A 22,006-nucleotide genomic window follows, 5' to 3' on the forward strand; every position below is an offset into this window, starting at 1 on the left:
GGAATTGTAACTGGATTTCTTGCATATGGATGTGGTTTTGATCTCTGTTCCTTGCGTTCCACCCTTGTTTATATGTTTTTACATTTTCTTTATTTTTTTATTTAATTTTTGATTTAATAATCCTAACCCCCCCCCCCCTATTTCTGTTTACTTGTATATATCAACATTCTTTGTTTTATTTTTGTAAATAATACTTTATTATTTTATTAATTCTTTATTTTTTTATGCAATTACAGGTGTACCATCAATCCCCGGCTTGAATGATCGATCCTTACTTATTCTATACTGACAACTACATTTTGTAGGGTTAAATTGTGCGCTTGTTTTTAGCGTATCAAGAGAGAGAGAGAGAGAGAGAGAATATTTTTCTGTTTATTTATTTTTTCATCAATAAGGCTTGAAGAGACAGATTTGCCCCTCAAAGTTTGACGGAAAGCACCCTAAATAATAGAAAGAGTAACGACATAGACATATTTTGGGTCGGAATTGCAACTTCATGTACCGATATTAATTCTTTAAAACTTGATGTACTGAACTTCGGAATGGCCCATATGTCGTGTACAGTTCTTAAAATTTTTCCACGGAGGTGTGTGATTTTAACTACGATAAAAGTGATTTTGATTGCGTTCCGTGGGCATAGTTGTTGTTGGATTCTCTAACTTCATCTTAAATAATAAGTATCGAAAGAACTTCATTGTTCTGTTAATTTATGATCTGAATTCCGTATTTTACATGCAATTAATGCATTATTGTACATTTAAAACTGAATTTGCTTCTCGATCTATTACATCGGTCAATAGCTACTCAATCCCCGTTTAGTCAACTTAAAATAGTTGGAAGATGTAAAGTGATTCTCTCCAATTCCCCTTCCGGAATGGGAGAAGGGTTTGCATCTGCTCCAGCAGTGACCTTTTTTTATATATTTTTTTTAACCCTCTTTTAGGCAATTCATAATTCAGCTCGATCACGAAATAAAATCCAGTACACTTGTATATCCAGATATCCATGACAGGATCTCTTGTTCTCGTCGTCGGCTCCGGCAATGCCGGTAACTTCCCTCTTCCTCTGATTCTACTTATTTTCTACTCTATTGGGTAGTTCAAATCCTAGGACTTTTGTCAATGCTAGGAATCGAATCGAGTATGATGGATTGGATTCTTCATGTTGTTAGTTATGTCCGAGGACATGGCGAAGATGGATATGAAGACATAATGAACATTGACATCTCATCAGTGGCTATCAACCTCATGAAGACCAGAAACAAGCACATCCCTCAGTTGAAATGTAACCAAACTCCTCGTTAGAATCTCTACCCACTACACTTTTATGTTGTATTGTCTATAGTAACTTGGCGTTTTTATTTTTTGTTTTGTTTTTGATTCCTTAATAGACAAGCAAATGGATGTGAGGGATATGAGCTTCTTCCCAGATGAATCCTTTGACGGTATTATTGATAAAGGTACAGAGTCTGTTTATTTGTTTTGGTTGATTTTTAAAATACACGATATCGTATACTAATTGAAAATACCCAACGGAACGATATTGTGTTATAAACAAAAGAACAACTTAACTACAAGAGTACTATATCAAGAGGGACACAGAAATTGCTAACGCAGTGTAAACCTCTCCACTGAGGAAACTTCACTCGTGGCTTTTAACGTAGTCAACACGAAATATCAATCCAATATGAATCAAATGAGTTTACAGTATACAAGTTGTGTTGCTCATAACATACACATTCACTTAGCAACAAATGCTAACTTGATTTACAACTGATCTAACTTTTACTTGATTGTCAATCTATCGACTCTAATCAAATCACTGATCTTTCTTGTTCTCAATGTCTCACTGATCTTTGAGAATGATTTATATATGAAAGTACTGGACAACACAAGAGAAAACATGAAACAAATAACGAGAGTTTTCAGAAAAATGGTTTTTGACAAAAACCCATGGTTCAAGTGTGAACAATCATTTTATGCTGCAGATGAAAACCCTAAACATGTATTAGTTTCGAAGCCTTTTATACAAGAGGAAAACTGTAATACCCCGAAAAATCCAAATTAAATTCCGTGGATTTTTAGAAATGATTTCACGATAATAGGAGCGAGTACGAAGCTTGGAAAAGTTGTGGAATTAGTTCGAACGATTTAATTTTCGAAAACGAACGTTTTTAGGGGGTCAACAAAGTTGACTTTTTATACGTTCAAAATTTGGGAAAACTTTCTTCATGAAAGTTGTAGAGCTCGTCGATACGAGTTCGTGGACATGTGGAACGCAATATTCGGAGTTCGTATGATTAAGTTATGAATATTTGAAAATTAGGAATTTTCTATAAATATCGAAAAAAAAATCAGAAATTTCATTTGAGGACGAAATTTTATTCTTTTTGCTGAACGGTCCCCGAAACCCTCCGTTCTCTCTCCTCAGAACCGTCGGGTACCAGCTGACCCGACCCGGCTTTTCTGCCGCCTCCGGCGTCCTCTGGCTCAGGACCCGGCGCCTCCCGAACTCGCCGCCGCACGCTCAGTCGCCTGGTGGTGTCATCTTGCTCCGCCGCTGCCCCCAGAAGTGGATCGAAGCCCCCCCGAAGCTAGAACCCGACCCGACCGGAAAACCACTTTTCCGGCGTTGCACGGGCCGATCCTCCCCATTTTTGTGATCTCCTCCTTCCCCTGATCATCCTCATATCCTCCTTGCTTGACGATTTGGAGTGTGGAGTGAAAGATCACGAGTTGAAAATTTCGACGTCCCTGATTCAATCTGGAATCTGATCAGACGCACGAGATTAATCCAACTTCAACGCTTGATCTAGGACGATCTAGGCCAAACCAGACTTAGCTCCAGGTATGGAAGTCGACCACCCTTTCATTTTGAACCAGTTTGTAGTTGGTCACTTTAGCATCTGAGGTGGTTGGCCGGTGTTGACCGCCGCGTTGACCGCCGTCTGACCTCCGCATGTGGCGGCGCGTCGGACCATATTTTGAGTTTATATTATCTGGACGGTGATCTATGCATCCATACGAGCGTTTTGATATATTACAAGGTTATGTTAGAAAAAGTTGGTAAATAGTGGATTTACGTTTTTACGTTACTATTTACGGTTTTTACGTTTTATCTTCGGTTTACGATCTGCGAAGATCAGACCATCGGTTTTACTTCAAATTTTAGTATGTTGATCGTATGACTGTCCCGGTGACTTTGTGAGGTCACGGGCGAAGATCCGACCGTTGGATCTTCGTATAATTGAGAAATAGTGATTCGGAAGGCGATTCGTGAGAATCTGACCGTCGGATTTTCATATAATTTTGTGGAGATGTTAGTAAGGGCGATTCAGGAAGATCTGACCGTTGGATCTTCGTGATAATTTTGGAGGATGATCCTAAGGGCGATCCGTGAGGATCCGACCGTTGGATCATCATATAAATTTGATCTGACCGTTGGATCATCATTAAATTAGAATCCGACCGTTGGATTTCTGTATATGTGTGGTCTATGAATGATTTCTAAGTTAAGATCGTGTTTGACTAGGTGGTTGATGGATTGATTGGTGAACGATTTCGGATCGTTGTTTTTGAGCTGTTAAGAAGACGCAGCGGGAATTTAGAGGTGAGTAAACCTCACGTGGTTCATATTACGAACCGAATAAATTTATTTACCTTATTTTGTCGTAATTGTGTGAAAATATTTATGGAATAAATATTTGTTTTAAAATCATATGGACTTGATCAATTACGGTCCATAGGTAAGTAAAATGGTTTTAATTATACAAAATGAATTTCACGATTTTCTTGTGTGAACTATAGTTAGTATTAGTGGTCATTCCTGAGTGGGTGATTACGTATATATATATTTACGTGATTATATGTGGAATGGTGTGACATTGAAGAGTGTGGAATTTGGGATGATTAAAATACTATGAATTGAAATTTGACTTATCATATTTATATGTGATGATCATGATTGATGAGTGCTTGTTAATATTCATGATTTACATTGGAGTATGTATAGAGTTGGAGAATGTAGGATTCTGAGGACGAGGTGTCCGAAGTTTGACGGTTATGGATAACCGGAGTGTTTGTGTACTGAGGACGGGGATGTCCAAAGTGCGACGGTTTATTATTAACCGAAGTTGTGTACTGAGGACGGGGATGTCCAAAGTGCGACGGTTTATTATTAACCGAAGTTGTGTACCGAGGACGGGGATGTCCAAAGTGCGACGGTTTATTATTAACCGAAGTATATGGTGCTGAGGACGGGGATGTCCAAAGCGCGACGGTTATAGTGTTAACCGAAGTATTTTTGCCGTTGCTTGACCCTAGGCCAAGGTGTCAGAGGTAACGAGGCAGTTAGAGCTCTAACGTGTTATTGGGATGGACCAGAGTGGTGTTATGTGGGTTGGGTGTTTGCAGGACCAGTGTGGTGTATTGTGATTTGAGGATTGTGAAAATGTATTCCTTGTGGTTTTCCATGAGTGGTTTGATGTCTCTTTGCAGACGTAATACTGTTGAATTTTACTTGAATTGTAATTTAATAAATCAACAGTTCTTTCTTGTTTACTCATACTGGCTGTAAAAAGCTTACTGGGTTTTGTGTTGTTGCAACTCCCGGTACACTATTCAAATTGTGTAGCGGGTAATCCTACAGGACAGGAGAACCAGGACGGTGATCGTGCGGTTAGAGCAATGGTTATAGTTTTACAGCAATTGTAATAGTGAGGCGAGTTAAGCTCATTTGAGCCTTACAATTTGATTTGGTGGGAGTGTGCTGTAATAAATAACTTGAGGATTTGGGTTATTATAAATTTGAGAGTTGTGAAGTGTGGTTGTTTGTGAGAAAAAAATTCAGGATGTTAGTTGTAATTTGTTATTATTCATGTTTCGGATTTGAATTGATTATTCAAAATTCGGGGCGTGACAAAAACTCCCCCTCAAACAAATCTTTTCTTTAATCATCAAATAAGATAGATATAGAAAGATATCAAAACTTATTTGTTATGCATGCAAAAAATTCTTTAATGCAAAATGCACCAAATCAATTTAATAGACATGTAAATCAATTTAAATTGTGCAACATGATTTGGAATGAATATATATTAAACTCAATATCAGTTTCCATCCTTTTGCTTGATCGTATCTTCCTCTTTGTTTCCTTGAAGCTCCGGTTTCCTTGTGACAATGGGAAATCATGCATTGAATGGTAATGGCCCAATATACTTACACTAATGTTGTCTTCTATGCCTTGATAATATATTGCTGCTGTCACCACTTATTGCACGTGCGATCTGTCGAAACCTTGATATAGGTTGCTCTGCTTATTCAGTCAAGTCATTTACAAATAGAAGATTTACTGGTTCAACTATGAGACACCAATATTGAAATAAGACCTTAGTAAATAAAGCTACCAAATGGAATGTTTCCGAAAATTTTCAGAAGTCATTAACCTCCAATGATCCCTCAGCTATGATCCTAAATGATTCTAATACTATTAAATCCTCAGATGTGGGTAATAGAAAAATAGACGGCAATGTGAAGAGAAGTTCAAGAAAGAAGAGTAGAAAGAAGGGAAAGCAGAGCAAGAAAGTTTCATGCAATGTTGGCTCTACTGACCACGAAGTGATTTCTGAGGAATATGGCAATGTAAACTCAGCTTCTGAAACCTGTGGTAACAAGGACGGGGATGGACCAGCACCATCTTCAACTGCACCAGAAATTTCATTGCTAGATTCTAAGAATTCCAGTGATGAGATGGGCACTGTGAGTAATTTTGAAAATCATATTGTACTGGAAGACTCTGCATTTCCCATCTTAGATGGGGTGGAGGCTATTCAGCATACAAAGGCAAGCTGTTACAATGATCTCTATACCAAAGGTTACTCTGAGATGCATGACTCCTACGTTTTGGATTCAATTTCAATTGGCTCAAACAGTGATGGTAGTACTAATCTTGGTCATGATGAAAAACATACTAAGAAGGAAATGTACAACAGATATATCTGACCCAGCAGATTTGAGTTCTTGAAAGGGATATTTTACTGATCGAAGGTCACTGAATGATGTTGTAAACACCTATAACCACACTGAGGACGCAGGGCAGGGTACTCATGATTTTGGCAGTAGTAGCGACATGAAATTTGTTGTGCCTAACAAGAGAAGTAGACAAAACAAAGTAGGACAACGGAGTGCAAATGTTCCCAAATCTGGTAGTGTTGGGAATATGCGTACAGGGGTCTGGCAAAAGGTCCTGAAGAATGATGCCAATGATTGCACTGGTGAATTGAAGAAAGCAAGTTCTGTTTACTCAAGGCTTGATCTCCCTTTGAGAGAGGCTCCCATGCTCAATAAAACCTGTAATGCTGTTGATATTAATGTCTTTTTGAAGAGTGAAAATAGGAAACAGCAAAAAGATAAGGTCTCAAAAAAGTTGAAAAGAAAAAATGCTCCAGCATTGAAACGAGAATACAATTGTTATTCCAGGAAGGGATCTCATGCTAGCTTGGCTGGCTCAGATGGTTCTTTGAAGCTTCGGATGGATCAGAGTTATATATCAGATATCTTGTCTCAGGCGAAGGACAAGAAACCTAGTCGTCCAACGGCTGGATTCCAGAGCAGCAAAGTAGAATGCATGAACTCCGTATCAGTTCAAAGCATGCAACTCTGTCCAAATGAGATTGGTCATCTTGAAAATGTGTGTAAAACCGTCTCAGGCATGAAGAATCAAAATGTAGGAAATCAGGATGGCTCAATGCAAAAAACATGCAATTCCTGGAAGGAACCAAGTCTGCTTCAGGTGCAATCTTCAGTCTACCTTCCTCATCTACTTTATGATGCAGCAAGTCAAGAAGTACTGAGACAAATCCCTCTTGCAGAAAGCAGCAAGCAAAACCGGAGTAGTTCTGGATCTCTTACACACAAGTGGATGCCAATCGGGTTGAAGGACTCTGAGTTGGCAAGCGCTGCTAGATCTGAGAGTTCAATGCTTGAACATTCTGATGAGGGAGCTTCTAAGAGATAGACGATTAAAGACACTGTTAAAGGCAATGTGGTTTCTAAAGCTGCAGTTGAGTCCATGGCTCAGGGTTCTGGACATGTAACTCGTTCTTCTGATGACACAGAGGGCAGGCTTCCTACATCAAATGCAGTTGAAGAGGTGGCCAACAACAAGCTTCATGCAGCTAACTATGTGAATAGTTATGATGTATCCAAAGGTCTAAATGCTTTTGAAGCTTATTCAAACAGAGTATTAGAAGCAGTAAATAATGCTTGTAGGGCACAGCTGGCATCTGAAGCTGTTCAAATGACCACTGGTCATCCAATTGCCGAATTTGAAAGACTTCTGTATTATTCGTCTCCCGTTATCCATCAATCACCTAGCCACACAAGTTGTCACACTTGCTGTTCATGGAACCAGGTTGACCAGGTTGGTGGTGTGTCATTGTGCAGACATGAGACACCAAATATCACTTTAGGATGCCTATGGGAGTGGTATGAGAAATATGGGAGCTATGGGCTGGAAATAAGGGCTGAGGAACCTGGGAGTCCAAAGAAATTGGGTGCTGATCGTTTAGCATTTCGTGCTTATTTTGTCCCTTATTTGTCAGGAATTCAGCTTTTCAGGAATGGTAGGAGTACTGGTACTGGAGATATTGACAATAGACTTCACAATCATCAAGTGTTAAGCGCATGCTGGAGTGGTGAGATATCCAGAAAATCCTCTAGTATTGGTAGTCTTCCAATATATTCACTACTTTTTTCTCATCTTGATTGCAAGGAAGATGCAGTCATCCCACCACTTGTAAACGAACTGGGTATTCCAGAAGCTTTTGCCAAAGATGCACCTGTTCAATCAGCTGACACAACAGGTTTCAGTGATTTAGAGCAACTTTTAGAATATTTTGAATATGAACAACCTCAACAAAGACGACCTCTATATGACAAGTAAGTGTTATTACACTTTTTACTGAAAGTTGTGGTCATTGAATAACATGCTTTAGCAATACCACATCGGTACTTAAAGCAGCCTTTGTAGAGACATAGACATGGGGTTTTGAATCAATGGATTTTTATGTTCTGATGAGTTACTAAGAGAGTAGTTGTACAGAACAAATCAAATACATGTACATCTATTGTCTCAAACTTCATTTTAGTTGGAAACTCATTTATATAAAAGCACTTCCCGTAAGTACATTTAACTCTCTAGTCGATGGATATCATATTGATTTGACATTTTGTGGTATGAGCATAGCACGTGTTAATACCATATACTGTAAGATTTTTTTTTTTTTTTTTAAGTTTTATATCCACAGTTTTACTTTATTGTTTATTCTCCCATCATATGTTTGAATGTTTTTCTACCTGCTGGAAATGCTTTTTAAGATAGTAGGCACAAATCAGAGATTTCTTTTGTGTTTCTCAGTTACTATAATATTGAGCATCTGTCAGTACGCAAATATGCATGTTTGTGTAAGTATCTACTTTTTGGATCTGTGATGATCCTTATGAACTTTATTTTGACCTGTACTTTCAGATGATCTTATTCTGTTCCCTCCCTTTCAGGATAAAGGAGCTGGTTAGAGGTGATGGACATTCATGCACATTCAAAAGTGTATGGCGATCCAACTACACTAGACTCTATAAATCTAAATGATCTACATCCCAGATCTTGGTTAGTAATACAAACAGATTCAGACCTTTACATTGTAAATTAATCAATATTGTTTGTAATTGACCCTGTTAGGTTCATAGCTAAAATGAATATAATTACTAGTTAAAGAGTTTCAAGGGGAATGCAATTGACACTGATGAATGAACAGTACAAAAATATCAGCTTTTCTGAGTTCCTTAAATTTCTAAATAGCATGTAACTTTCAAGTGCGATCTGATTTTCAGGTATTCAGTGGCATGGTATCCTATTTACAGGATACCTGATGGCTTCCGTGCAGCATTTTTGACCTACCATTCACTTGGTTGTCTGGTTCGTAGAAATGCCATCTTTGAGTCTCGTAGCGTGGATGACTATATTTTATCTCCAGTTGTGGGTCTTCAGAGTTACAATGCTCAGGTAGTTAATGGTACAGAGATTGTGAAATATTGTGCAGTGTATTTTAACATGTAATTCAAGCATACTGTTAGATCTGTGCAGCTTTTTTGAAATATATATTTTATGTCAACAAACAGAGTGAATGCTGGTTCCAGTTTAAGGCCCTCAGCACCAGCACAGACAACATTATCAAACTAACCCTTGTGAAATACTGGAGGAGCGTTTCAGGACACTTGAGGAGACGGCATCTCTTATGTCAAGAGCTGTTGTGAGCAAAGGAAGTATGACATCTGTAAACAGGCATCCAGACTACGAGTTCTTCCTCTCTAGGCGGCGCTAGCGGCGACATATTGAAATTTTCTGTAACTGATTTTAACAACTCATAATTAAACTAGTGTCAGTTCCCCATTAAGCTTATCTACATTCAAGGTAACATCTAACCTCAGGTAGGCAGAAAGGGTGACCAACCTTTTTATTTGTTTTTTTTGTCACATACATGTATAGATAGCCTTTGAATTCCTTCCAGGATGCATGTGAGTGCCTCAGAATATAATGCAACTCTTTCAGGGATTTGGAAAGGTACTGTAGTGTTACTGAAGAAAGGTAGTGTAGTGTTATCAGTTTAGCTGCCTCCTGATAATGTTGTAAATATCTTACAGAATACATGATCTGTAAATAGCGTTCTCAGTTTGGAGTTTTTATCCAGTCACTGATTCATATGAGATGAAAACTTCTCAATCTCAATTCAATGAGAATTCTTATATAAGCCTCTCATTTGATTCTCTTTGGTAGAGATGTTTGTTTTTTGTAGAATGAATTATGAATTTTAGCCTAGTTCTTCTCGATCAATTGTCTAAACTGCAAGCGATTTAGAGATAGAACACACAGCCTCTTTATACGATGAAAGTATTTATTAATAATCAACTTCCAATAATCCACTGATCAAGGAAGAGGTACATTACACAAGCAACTGCCGTCTTATTTTGTATTAAGCTTAGATATGTGTCGTATAATATGGGACATATGGCCAGCATCTTCTTAATTGTTGTCAAACCAGGACTGGTTCTGGAGATACTGAACGACATTTTTGTCAAGTTGGAAGGCGGTGGTGAGAACATCAGGGTTGATTGACGGGTTGGAGCCGAACACTGTACTGCCTATGGTAGTGAAACCAGGAAACTGGCTGCTAAAACTGGCAATGGCTACGGCGTTGACCTTTCCGATGTTAAGCTGGAAGTGAATTTGACCAAATGGGAAGACAAACACATCTCCCTTGTATAACACTTTGCTGAAGAGGCGGTTGCCGTTATCATTGGATGTGACGAAGCCAACGTAGAGAGTGCCTTCCATGACCATAAGGACTTCCGTGGCCCGAGGGTGGATGTGAGGAGGGTTTACTCCACCAAGTGCATAGTCTACGCGAGCGAGGGATACCCCAAGAGTGTTCAGTCCTGCTATTTGCTGCACATTCGCCTGGGTGGCGATGGAACCAAGCGGATTTGATGTGTTTCCGCGCATCCGGAGCCCGGAAAAGAAGAAATCATCGGGTGTTACCATCTTTGGGTCCTTGCAGAATCTCCCATTCACAAACACTGCAATATGGAACATCATATCAGAACATGCATTCATTCATGCAAATACGAAAATTAATCATATAATCCTCTTATCCTCATATATATGGGAAATATGATATGTACATATGCTAGCGACTACTATATACCAGCAGAAATATCAGTGTTGGTGGTGTTAAGTGCTACACAGAAATCTTGGAGAGGACTAGGATCAAAGGCAGAGACAAGGTGGAAGGTTGCCAATGCCAATAGGGCAAAAGCAGCAGCTGTAGGGCAATGAGCACCTTTCATCATATCGTGATCGCAATACTCGTATATGATAGTGTTTTGTATAAGAGAGATCGAGGTGGGTGAAAATCTTGTATGGAGGAAATGCCTATTTATAGATGGAAGAGATGGAGAGAATGTTGTTGTTGACTTCACTTAAATGATTGGCTTAGTCAAAAGTTGTCTCCCATGTGAACTAGCTGCATATGCTAGGTGAATGAAGTTGGCACAGCCGAAAGAATTGAAAATTCTTTGGAGTAGGTAGCCACATGTTTCCTTCATTCCATGTGTGCATGCATGTGCAAAGTAATTATACACATGTAAACAAACAAGGGAATTATTGCAGCCGTATTTTTTTTTGATACGCAACATAAAATCAGATACAAAGGCCACGTTGGCCTCCACCGTTTACAGAGTCAAATAAAATAGCCCTGGTGACCGCATGTGGGAAGCGATTCGCCCACCAAACACGATCAGGATAAATGTGGCCAAGAGTAGTAACAGCATCAGCAGCAAAGTTTGCTTCTCGAATTATTGTATGAAGCCATAGAAAGAGATAGAGAAAGAAAAAAGGAAGTCAAAAAGAAACAAAAGAAGAATGAATATGTTTCTTTGACATTGACAGCCAAGATGTGATATGATTGCACGCATTTTTATGCATGTAATCGTATCTAAAATACTATAATTAAGCTAATCCTCAAGTCAGTTATTATGTAATTAATCTATTTTTTATATTTTGTAGGAAATAAGCGGAGTTGCGGAAATCGAGATAAAATTGTTCAAAGTGGAGTGAACTGGAGTTTTTGGCAAAATTACGAAATAGTTTAATCATTACTTTAATTAATTAATCATCACTTTGATTAATTAATCCTTGCTTTGATTAATACATGATTGGATAATGATTAATTAATCATTTGAGTTAGCCATCACTGCCATCACGTGCAAGGAGCAGCAATTAAGCCATGCTTTGCTTAATTGACTTTAGCCACTCACATGCTGCCACGTGGCAGATACCCCTTTTCTTTCTCTAAGTGCAAACACGCAGATAGCACACATGCAGACTATCAATTATCCTCATCAGTCACCACCCATATATATAACCCTCTCATATCCATCCCGGAGAGAACCCTAGACCAACAGCCGCACCAGACCACACCAAATAGAGGCAGCCCCTTTGGGCTGCTCTCTCTCCTCTCGTCCTTCTCCTCCATTTTTCATAATAGTTTTAGTTTTCTTTTGGGTATTCATAGAATTTCTCACACAACCTTCAATGATTCATCAAAAGCTACAAGATTCAAGCTTTAGGTATTTGTGGGAGTTGTAATTCAAGGGAAGTCATATTAGCTCCCTAGCTAATTGTGGCTACCTTTGTGTTCTCCTACACTTCTATAATATTTTCTCTTTGAATTTTGTATCTTTGATGTTCATATTTATGGGTTGTGAGTAATTTTCTTGTTGGGTTTTAGGGTTGTGTCCCTAACCCAAATTTTGTGTAAAAGATGTTTAATTTAATGTAATGATGCAATTTTCATATGATGGATGCTTATATCTATTTTTGTTAGGTTAAAATGCATGTCTAGGAGCCTAGTCAACTCTAGGGTGTGTATTTTGAGCATGTCTAGGATGGAGTTAGGGGCTTGACTCCCTCTAATTCCTAAGCTAGAAACCTTCAATTTCGTATTCGAGGGGTTATAAGCATGGTGATTTACACCCGTTGCGTGATTGAGCGGGCGGGTCGCTTAGTAGTCTAATTCCTCGATCTCTACGCCTCTTGATGTGAATTAGTGACCCTTGAACCGGCTCTAATTCATGCCAAGTGAGTCCCTACGGCCCTTGAACCGGAGTAGGAATACCATGAAAGGGAATTTCGGTCCTTGAGCCTTGAACCGCCTTGGATACGACTACCGCCAAAATAGGAAATATGCATCTATATTAGATTAGCTTCCGACATATGAGATTTGGGTGAAGGAATCTCCCTAACACCCAACATTCTCATTTTTTATTGTTTACATTTCATTTTTATTTTTTATTGCTTTACATTTCATTATTATTTGTTAAGTTAAAATCAACCCCCAAACATTAAACTCTTCCACTCATTTGTGCATATCCACCACTAGGCTCTTAGTTTTGATTAGGCTTTGGTGAGAACCAAAACCGAGCATTGCTAGGGCTTGGTGCCTTAGATTAACATTGTTATTTATTTTCTTTTTCTTTTCTTTGTTTGCTAAGTGTCTTTATTTCCGATTACCCAAGGATTGTGGGTTAGCCACTAATCCCCGTGGTACGATAAACTTTGGGCATAATACTTCCCTATCTTGACAATGATACGTACGCTTGCGTAAATGTGTATCCAAGTCAATGGCGCCGTTGCCGGGGATTAGGGTTCAATAGCCTTAATCCCTTGGTGAATCGGTTCTTTAGGTCACATTAGCATATTTTTGTTTCTTTATTAAAAAAAAAAAAAAAAAAAAATCGGTTGTTTATTTTGTTTGCTTATTCTCCAATTTTATATTTTTAATTTTTTTTTTTTTGGGTTACTAATCTTTCTTTTGGGAACTCATAGGTACTTATTTTCTATTAATTTGAGCTATGGATCGATGGAGTTATGCATGGGAAGACCCAATGGGATATGAGCAACCTCCTCAAGATCGAGCTTATGCACCTTCAAAGCCATCCATCGAAGAATTGTTTGCTCAATTCAAAGCTATAAGTGAGAGTGTAGATCCAATCATGGAGCAATTCAAGGCTAGCCTACTTCAAGAGCAACCTCCCACCACTTTATATTTGCAAGAGCCTTTCTTTGATCAAGTGGAGCCTATTTCAAGAGAAGAAGTACATATCAAGCATCTTGAGCAAGAGTCGTTTATGCAAATTGATGATTATAGTGATGTTGATGTACAAGAAAGTGAGCTTGGTTATGAAAGTTCCAATGCAAGTGGGGTGAAAGACTACACTTCGAAGGAATGGGTGCAATATTGGAAATCTAAGCTTCCTAATGGAGGGGAGATATTTGAAGATGATTCCGATGAAGATGATGTCTTTTCTTGTGAGGAGGATGCGGAGTTTGAAGTGATGCACCGCAATCGCTTATTCATTGAGGCCGTATTTGAAGATGATTCTGATGAAGAGGATGTCTTGTCTAGTGAGGAGGATGCGGAATTCAAAGTCATACACCATAATCCTTTGTTCATTGAGGAGGATGCAGAGCTTGAAGTCATACATCATAATCCATTATTCATTGAGGTTGATATTTCCATGGAGGAAGAGAGTCCTTCACTACCTTGTGATGAAGAAGTTGAAGAACCAAGGACTTTCTCTCCTACCACATCCAAAGAGATCCATCATGAGTTTCCCAAGGTGGATTGTAGAATATTGAGCACTTATGTTCTTAATGAGAGGATTGGGATCAAGGTACTTTTACCTCCCAATCCACCATTAAGTGGTCAATGTTTCTACAATGAGGTGATGGATTGGAAAGGAAATGGAGCACTTGCACTCACCCTTTCCCATCACTCTCAAGAGCTTCTACCACCTATTGTTCCTATGGGTATCATTTCTACACCACTTGAGAAGGAGAAGGCAAGGATAGCTCCTAGAAGAAAAATTGAGAAGAAGAGGAAGATTAAGAAGCTATACTTTTGGCCATCAAATGGAGTATTCTTATGTAGCTCTTGGTCTTGTCTCTATGATACATCAAAGAGTCCCTTAGCCCCAAACAATAGGGTGGTCGTACTTGAGAAGTATCCACCTTGACAAAAATTACAATCTATGGACCGGCAATGAAGTCCTTAAACAAAGCGCTCGCTAGGGAGGCAACCCTAGCACATCATCGGTAGTATTTCTTTCTTTAGTAGTTTAGTTTTGTGGTGAATAAAGCTTTTTGGCCATTTTTGGGAGGATGGGAGGTGTTCGGAGTTGGAAGTGTGAAGAAAGAATGAATGTGATAGTGAGCAGTTTCTGTCCAGAAATTTCAGTTCATTTTGGGTGACTAAAGTTTCAGATTTACAAGTTATTTTGAGCTGAATTTTTCTGTAGACATTCCACTATGTGTCTACTGTCTTGTGCCAAAATTTCAGACCCTTTAAGTCCTTGTAACTCAAGTTACTTAATGGTCAATGCAAGGAGGTCAGAACAGAGATAGCTACTGTAGAGTGACTTTGGGAAGCTACACCTTCTATATCCCAAGCAATTTGGAGCTAAAATTTTTCGGGGATGTGTCTTCACATGTCCTCTATATGCAGGAGAAACAGTTTTTGATTTGAACCTTCCTAGCTTCAGATATACTGTTCCAAGTGACAGGGGCCAGAAACAGGGCACAGCAGAAACTGCAGATCAGATTAGTGAGTTTGGAGGCCAATGATTTTTGACTCAGAAATTATATTTCAGTGAAATTTTACCATCAGGTATCTTTATGAGTCTAGTTTTATATCTCATTGGTCTCACCCTCTTTGCACCTCTGGAGCTTCAGATATTGCAGTTTTGGTGACTGAGGGTCAGCAGAAAACTTCTTGACAGATTGGCAAGTTTGACCAGCTTTAATTTTCATTTCAATTGGAGATAGGTGGCTTACCTTATATGGATAGAAAGATCTCTGAGTCTACTTTCTATTCCATGAGGTCTCACTTATTTATCTATTTCTGAGTTTGAGATATGGGCATTTGAAGACAGAAAGGTCATTGCTGGAAGTCTTCTGCACTCACTAGTTTTGTTCACTCGGGTTGGTTGGACTTCTTGCACTTCAATCCTTCAATGGAGGCACTACTAGAATTTTGTTCATAGACATCGGTTCTGGACCGATGTTAAACTAATTTTCGACCGATGTCTTAGTGGGTGTAGAGAAAAGTATAGACATCAGTATAAGCGCGTTTTCAACCGATGTCCCAGACAACAACCAACATCGATTCTAAAAAACAAATCGATGTATAATCGTTATAATCATCATATTTTTGTATGTTAGGTATGTCTAATTCTTCATATTTTCACATTTTATGCTTAATAAAGTATATGTCGAACAATACCTACGTGAACATTTGCATCGATTTCTATTCCAGAAGCGATGTTCAGTACACTTGTAGACATCAGTTCCCATGAGTATTGTTTGTTCGTGGCCATTTTTAAATGTAGGTTGCCACATTATTTTCCTAGGAACGATGTCTGTATCTTTATTCTACATCGTTTTTTTATTCAGAAATGATGTTCACCTTTTGACCACACATCGGTTTTCTCCATGGTAGGTGATTTGTATGTTCATAATAGATTACGGTTTGGTGATTAGAAATCGATGTGCAGTAGTTTTGATTACATCGGTTTTGAGTTACAATTCGATATATTGATAATCATAGCACATCGATTTCATTTTTGATATTGATTTCTAATCTCTCAACTGACTTCGTTTTCCTTGGCATTACTGTTTTATTATACTTTAATATACTTCACTTTATTTTGACAAGCATGATGTGAAAAGTTTGCATTTAGCTATTGCTGGGAAAAAAATTGCATTTCTCATCATCCAAAATAAGGGGCTTTCCCATTAATTTTCTTTCCAAATTCATGAATCAACATAATTCACAAAATAAACCCCTAAACTTACAAAAGCTAGCTTGAAAACATATGAGCAACAATGTACAAAAGCTCCACACCAAGCTTTGCTTCAAAGCCAAAACTAGCTAGCCTTACTCAAAAAACATCTTGGCAGTCACATTTCTACATCAAACTCTGTATATAATCAGCCACTTCAATGCGCACCTCGTCAATTTGATCAGGGGATGTGACACCATTGATAGGGTCAGAAAACTCTGCTACAAGTTCATCTGCAACCTGGAATACAGTTTAGTCACTTTCCTGTTATATGGAAGATGCTACAGTTTAGCAAACCCCACATTAACCAAGTGGGAATGCAATGGTGTGGTGCATATACCAGCTCTGCCTGGACCACGTACTGTGACAATAACCAAAGGAGAAACAGACAAAAACATTACAAATTTCCCTTCTAGATATATATTCCAACTTTACATGATAACACAGAAGCAATGCAAATTTTCTCTTAAAAAGATAAGAACAAAGGTTTTTGAGATTTGTTCAAGACAAGCTAGAGAAACAATTGGAGAAGTGAAGCAGGTTGAAAGATTCAGAATAAAGCAAATCCAAGGTAGGGAGGTTCAAAATGAATAACATTAACATATATATGGTACAATGGTAGTACAGCAACGCATTTCAAATCCTCCATGACAGGACCTACATTGATTCAAGAAAATGGATGCTTTACATTAATGTGATTCCGACTACATTGATTTCATCATCCGCCACCTACTTATGACCAGATAGATGAGTAGGTTTTCTTTTGAACATATAATTGATGGAAGTTGAGCTAGTTAGGAAAGGAACCAAAGTAAAGAATGAATACTGCCTCAGCTTGATCAACAAATGGGCATCAAAATTAGGAACTGGATGATAGGAATCAGTTTACCTAACTAACTACATGAATTGAAGGTATGAGACTCTTGATTACCTTTAGTTTTTTGTTGTAATCCTTCAAAACATTCCATATAGCTTTAGCAAAACTCTGCATAATCTGATGGTTTCTCTCTCCATCTGCAGTGTCAACATTACACGGTTTTGAACCACTACTTAATTCCACCTTGTAGATTCTTTGTGCCGCTATAACAAAACAAGCAAGTATTAGACATTGCCAAAAGATAATTAGGAAATAAGGCTATGCAGTAAAAAGAAGAAAACAATAAGGTAAACCAATATATGAAAATAAAATTTTCTTTAACTTAAAAGAATATATTCATGCCCTGGAATTCATGTAAAGATTTCAACAGAAGCTTGGGAAATGCGTGCACGTATATACACATACCAAGGAGTTAAATAACCAAGTCAATAAGGAAATATCAACCCTGAAGAAATCATTTTAGGTCATCATCAGGAGCCATATGTATCCTTCAGAGTTACAATAATGCAGTCAAATTAATTTAATAAGGATCCAGAGTTTACTTGCAGGGAAATAACCTTACGTCAATCATTTAAAGAAGCATAATGGAACAAAAAAAGTCTAAAGCTGCCAATTAAATTATGACACAGAGATGTAATTACATGATATAAATAAGTGAACAACTCAAAAACAAGACATACCACGCAAGACTCAGAACCGGTTAATTTCATTCTTTTGCGCTGCTCAGTTCTAGACAAAGACTGGATTTGCCTTTTGTTCGGAATATTTGAAGGGTCTTCAGCATTATTAAACCTGCAAATATAGTATAAAAACTCTTAACAACTCATGTGAAAAATAAATTGAAGGACAACATTAAGGTGTTGTAAAGTTGTACTTGATTTCCATATAAGGTGAGGCCTGTCTTAGCAGGTGAGATGTATCACGATAATCTTCTTCTCCTGATTTTACTGTTAAAATCTGTAATAGTAACGAATCAATCACATGAATAATTTCAAAGAAACTTGATACACAATAAAATGCAAACTGATTTTCAATAGTACTCATCGGAGGTTTCTGAAAAAATTTAACGAGTTAAACAATTTGGAAGGGAAAAAAAAAATTACCAGTGACATCCCCTTCTTGCCTTCCAAATAGTCTCTCAAGTACTTGGTCAACTGTCCAAAGATCATTGCATCAGTAACAATAGTCCTAAGCAATTGTAACAGATATTATAGGGACTCGAAAGACCATGTCTAGCCCTATTTCACATTTTCAGTATCAATTGGTATATTAATCATTTAAGCATATATGGCTACAACTAAAAGCACACAATGAGTTAGGTACACATGTCATCCATATCTAATCTGAATGTGTGTGTGGTGTCACCAAGGATGAAAGAGAAGAAAAGTTAGAGCCAATGAAGACTACATATAAGTAATATAGAACCAGTACAGGAAAACATACCAATGAGTTCTGAAAGTGCTTTTGCATTGGCTTCTTAGGGTTCTTCTGATGCTCCAATAAGGACTGAAACACCAAAAATAAAAGGAGAATGACTACAGAGGCACACACATAAATAGATATAAAAAAAGAAACACAGAGCAAAGAAAAGATATAAAGGTCTTGGAGTTTTTTTAAAAGAAGCAGACAATTTTATATCTAGAAAATGATACATTGGTTATCACCAAGCACACATGAAGAAGATCCAGAAAACTGACTTAAAGTTACATACTCTCAAGCACAAGCCAAAAACCATCGATGTGTTGTTGATGAAATTACTTTCAAGCAACCTTGCTCCCTGCACCAAATTTAATAATAAGAAGAAAAAGAAAGAAAGTAAAAAAAGTAATAGAAAAACATTCTACAACGTCCTTAGTTGAAACAAAGATTAAAAGGAAAAAAAACAAAGCCAAACCTGATTCCCAGTTCTCTTTTCTCTTTCAGCTCCAGCAAGGTCAACAATACTCAGGACGACTTCATTTGCTTTATTGTTATCCTCTCCATCAAACTTGTCGGCAACACCTCGAATGTTAATAATACACTGTGACCGACTAGTAGAATGGAAAGAAAATAAGAAATAAACCAATATAATGTGATAATATGTAGTACACCGTGTTTGGACACTGCTGCAGGATTGTAGGCTCCTCCATAATCTGTTTGGCGCCGATACCGAACCCCAATCGTCGTTGACCACACATCACCCACCACCACAAACACAAAGCTCGCATGCCCAATTCCATGAAGAAGATCAACACCCGAGCCTATATCCCCAAACCCAGAGGGTCAACAACCCTACTGCCGGATCCGAATCCCCGACCGTCGCCACACACCCAGTCACCACCATCTTCCGCTCACCCAGTCTCCGTGCAGCCACCGTCATCAAATAAAAACCAAACAGATCGAAATCCCAACGCCCCAGTCTCCGATCTCCATCCCAATCACCTCCGACAGCAACCTGTCCGGTCACACTAGACGCACACCTGCGAGGCCAGAGGCCTGCTCCAATCTACACAGAAACCAAGCAAAAAGAGGTTGAGAACTGACCCAAGACGCGAACTCTCCGTCAGCAGAGAAGAGAAAGCATCCGAGTTGAATCGAAATTGCTCTCGGACAGAACGAAACTCGCACGAATGACCTCGCCATTGAATTGAAAGCATCTGAGTTGAATGACCTCGCACGAGAGAGGAAGAGGAACGACTGGAAAGAGCCAAATTGAAATACCCAAAAAGAATAAGCCCATAAGCCCTGGATCTAGATCAACACAGTGGCCACCAAGTGCTCAATTTGTTGAGTTAGATCGAGAACGGAGAGAAAGAGAAAAAGGATTGCGGTGGAGATCGAACAGAGTTTAAGGGAAAAGACCAAATTCCGGAGCTTGTTCATCATAGAGAGAGAGTGAGAGTCCGGGGAGGGGGGGGGGGGGTACCACCCGAGTAGGGTTTGGAAGGAGTGAGAGTTAGTCATTACGGTTCGAAAGTTTCAGAGTGAAAAAAAATTCAAGTGTTGGAGGAATGGAGGGAATGAAAATTTAGTCCCCCGCGTTTCTAAAATTTTTAACTTAGTCCCTCCGCAAATTTTTCAAAATTTTTGAACGAGACTTTACACATCGGTTAATTTAATGACCGATGTTTATAATCACAATAGAAATCGATATTTCATAAACCGATGTTAGGATGTATTTTTTACATCGCGTGCAATTCCGACTGATTTAATAGTGGTGATGTCTAATGACATAATTCTAGTAGTGAGGTTAATGTATGGGCTGTTGTGAGGTTATTGGATGTGGTCAAGGCCATGTGCTTGCTGGAGGACCTTGTCCTTATTCTTTGGTGGCCTATTTGTGGCGCATTGCTCTTTGGACACTATATATTTCTCAATGGAGTCGATCTTTCTTAAGCACCTTGAGCTAGCTTGGAGCATATGTTAAGGAAGTCAAGGCTTTGTGCCTTGAGGTTGGTGTCTCATATTAGTCTTCTCCAGGGGTCGTGAGCAATGGAGGGTCGACAAAGGGGGTTTTCCGTAACTTTACTCCGCATTTAGATTTTTATTTTCATAATTAATTTTTCTGCTTTCGCCCGGACTTCACTCTCATGCCTAACTCCGACATGGATTTTAGCTTTCGAGCTCACTTTACAACATTGAGGACAATGTTGGTTTTAAGTGTGGGGGTGAGAGCTCGGGTGCCCTAAAAAAAAAAAATAAAAAAAAAATAATAATAATAATAATAATAATAATTAGATTAGCTTTATGTAATTATATTTTAGTGGTTAATGCCTTTTTCCAACCCGAATGACGAGTCATGGACTTAACTTGTTATGATTGTGGATAGATTGAGCATGATCTAGGATTTTGAATTTGTTTTGTAATTGAGTGCATATGTGATCTATGCTTGATTATATGTGTGCACATAGCCTATGTTAGGTTCGTTCATCATAGTTAGAGAAGCATATAGATTATTCGATTAACTTGCATGCCTTATTTGTGAGCTTTTGAGCTTAATATCTATAGTGTATGCATCGTTCATTCACTTATTCTTTCATGTGTGTACAATTTCATGACATTGCGTATCTAGAACTTGCTTGAGACCTCTCGAGGCTACTTGTAGCTTGCGACATGATAGAAAGGATGGAGGCATTAGGACTATATACCACCATGGCCAAAGAAGCATGTGCCCAAAAATATTTACCACTAGATTGCCACTTTGAGCCTATTTATTTATTTAGCCTTTTTGTTCATTTGCACTACAAATTTCTACCTAGCTTAAACACTTTTATCCTACCCTTCCATGGTAGTTGGTGAAGCGATTCGAGAGAATGACTTTATGTTTGAGTGCTTCAAAAGAAAGATAAGTCAAAAGTGTGAGGTTACAAAAGAATAAGTGTGGGGGTGTGTGATTTGTATAGAAAAGAAAGTTCAAAAAAAAAAAAAAAAAAGGGTTTGTGAAAATAAAAAGAAAGTTCAAGGAAAAGAAAAGTAGAAAAAAAAAAAAAAAAAGTTCTGTGAAGAAAAGAAAAAAAAAAAAAAGAGTATTACGTAGTATAGTGTGGGTTGTACATTGGGATTAGAGTGAGTGAGTTAGCATTTGAAAGCAAAGTCATATATCTCTACAAGAGAGAGTTGCTTCATCTATTTCTATGGACTTTGTATTTCCTTATCCTTCATTTCTTATAGCCACTCACCCTTAGCCTCATTACAA

The 22,006-nt window shown here is 38.2% G+C and overlaps 2 protein-coding genes and 2 long non-coding RNA genes across 7 annotated transcripts; 1 reads left to right on the plus strand and 3 right to left on the minus strand.

The window, feature by feature from the left end:
- Positions 1-6,116: 6,116 nt before the first annotated feature.
- Positions 6,117-9,804, plus strand: LOC133714293 (uncharacterized). 3 transcript variants are annotated; one of them, XR_009848542.1, is made up of 5 exons: positions 6,117-7,693; positions 7,771-7,937; positions 8,556-8,664; positions 8,889-9,060; positions 9,177-9,804. XR_009848542.1 is itself a non-coding variant. In XM_062140390.1 (3 exons), exons 1-2 carry the CDS (start codon positions 7,069-7,071, stop codon positions 8,644-8,646), a joined length of 960 nt encoding a protein of 319 aa, XP_061996374.1. In that variant the 5' UTR covers positions 6,117-7,068; the 3' UTR covers positions 8,647-8,664; positions 8,889-9,804. The 3 variants fall into 3 exon arrangements, 1 of the variants encoding a protein (XP_061996374.1); XR_009848541.1 differs by having other exon boundaries at positions 6,117-7,937; XM_062140390.1 differs by having other exon boundaries at positions 6,117-7,937; positions 8,889-9,804.
- Positions 9,805-9,949: 145 nt separating this feature from the next.
- Positions 9,950-10,977, minus strand: LOC133713337 (germin-like protein subfamily 1 member 18). The gene is made up of 2 exons (XM_062139339.1): positions 10,760-10,977; positions 9,950-10,631 (listed from the first exon to the last, which is right to left on the minus strand). The coding sequence occupies exons 1-2, from the start codon at positions 10,902-10,904 to the stop codon at positions 10,078-10,080; spliced, it is 699 nt and encodes a 232-aa protein (XP_061995323.1). The 5' UTR covers positions 10,905-10,977; the 3' UTR covers positions 9,950-10,077.
- A 5,510-nt stretch (positions 10,978-16,487) lies between these two features.
- On the minus strand, positions 16,488-18,292 carry LOC133714263 (uncharacterized). Of its 2 annotated transcripts, none has more exons than XR_009848525.1 (4): positions 18,206-18,292; positions 18,012-18,123; positions 17,386-17,534; positions 16,488-16,694 (listed from the first exon to the last, which is right to left on the minus strand). It is a non-coding gene; the product is annotated as an uncharacterized LOC133714263 (long non-coding RNA). The 2 variants fall into 2 exon arrangements; XR_009848524.1 differs by having other exon boundaries at positions 16,488-16,815.
- Positions 18,293-18,443: 151 nt separating this feature from the next.
- On the minus strand, positions 18,444-20,216 carry LOC133713511 (uncharacterized). The gene is made up of 4 exons (XR_009848049.1): positions 19,226-20,216; positions 19,043-19,108; positions 18,775-18,837; positions 18,444-18,485 (listed from the first exon to the last, which is right to left on the minus strand). It is a non-coding gene; the product is annotated as an uncharacterized LOC133713511 (long non-coding RNA).
- Positions 20,217-22,006: the final 1,790 nt, after the last annotated feature.

The sequence above is a fragment of the Rosa rugosa genome, chromosome 6, assembly GCF_958449725.1.
Source record: "Rosa rugosa chromosome 6, drRosRugo1.1, whole genome shotgun sequence".
NCBI lineage: Eukaryota > Viridiplantae > Streptophyta > Magnoliopsida > Rosales > Rosaceae > Rosa > Rosa rugosa.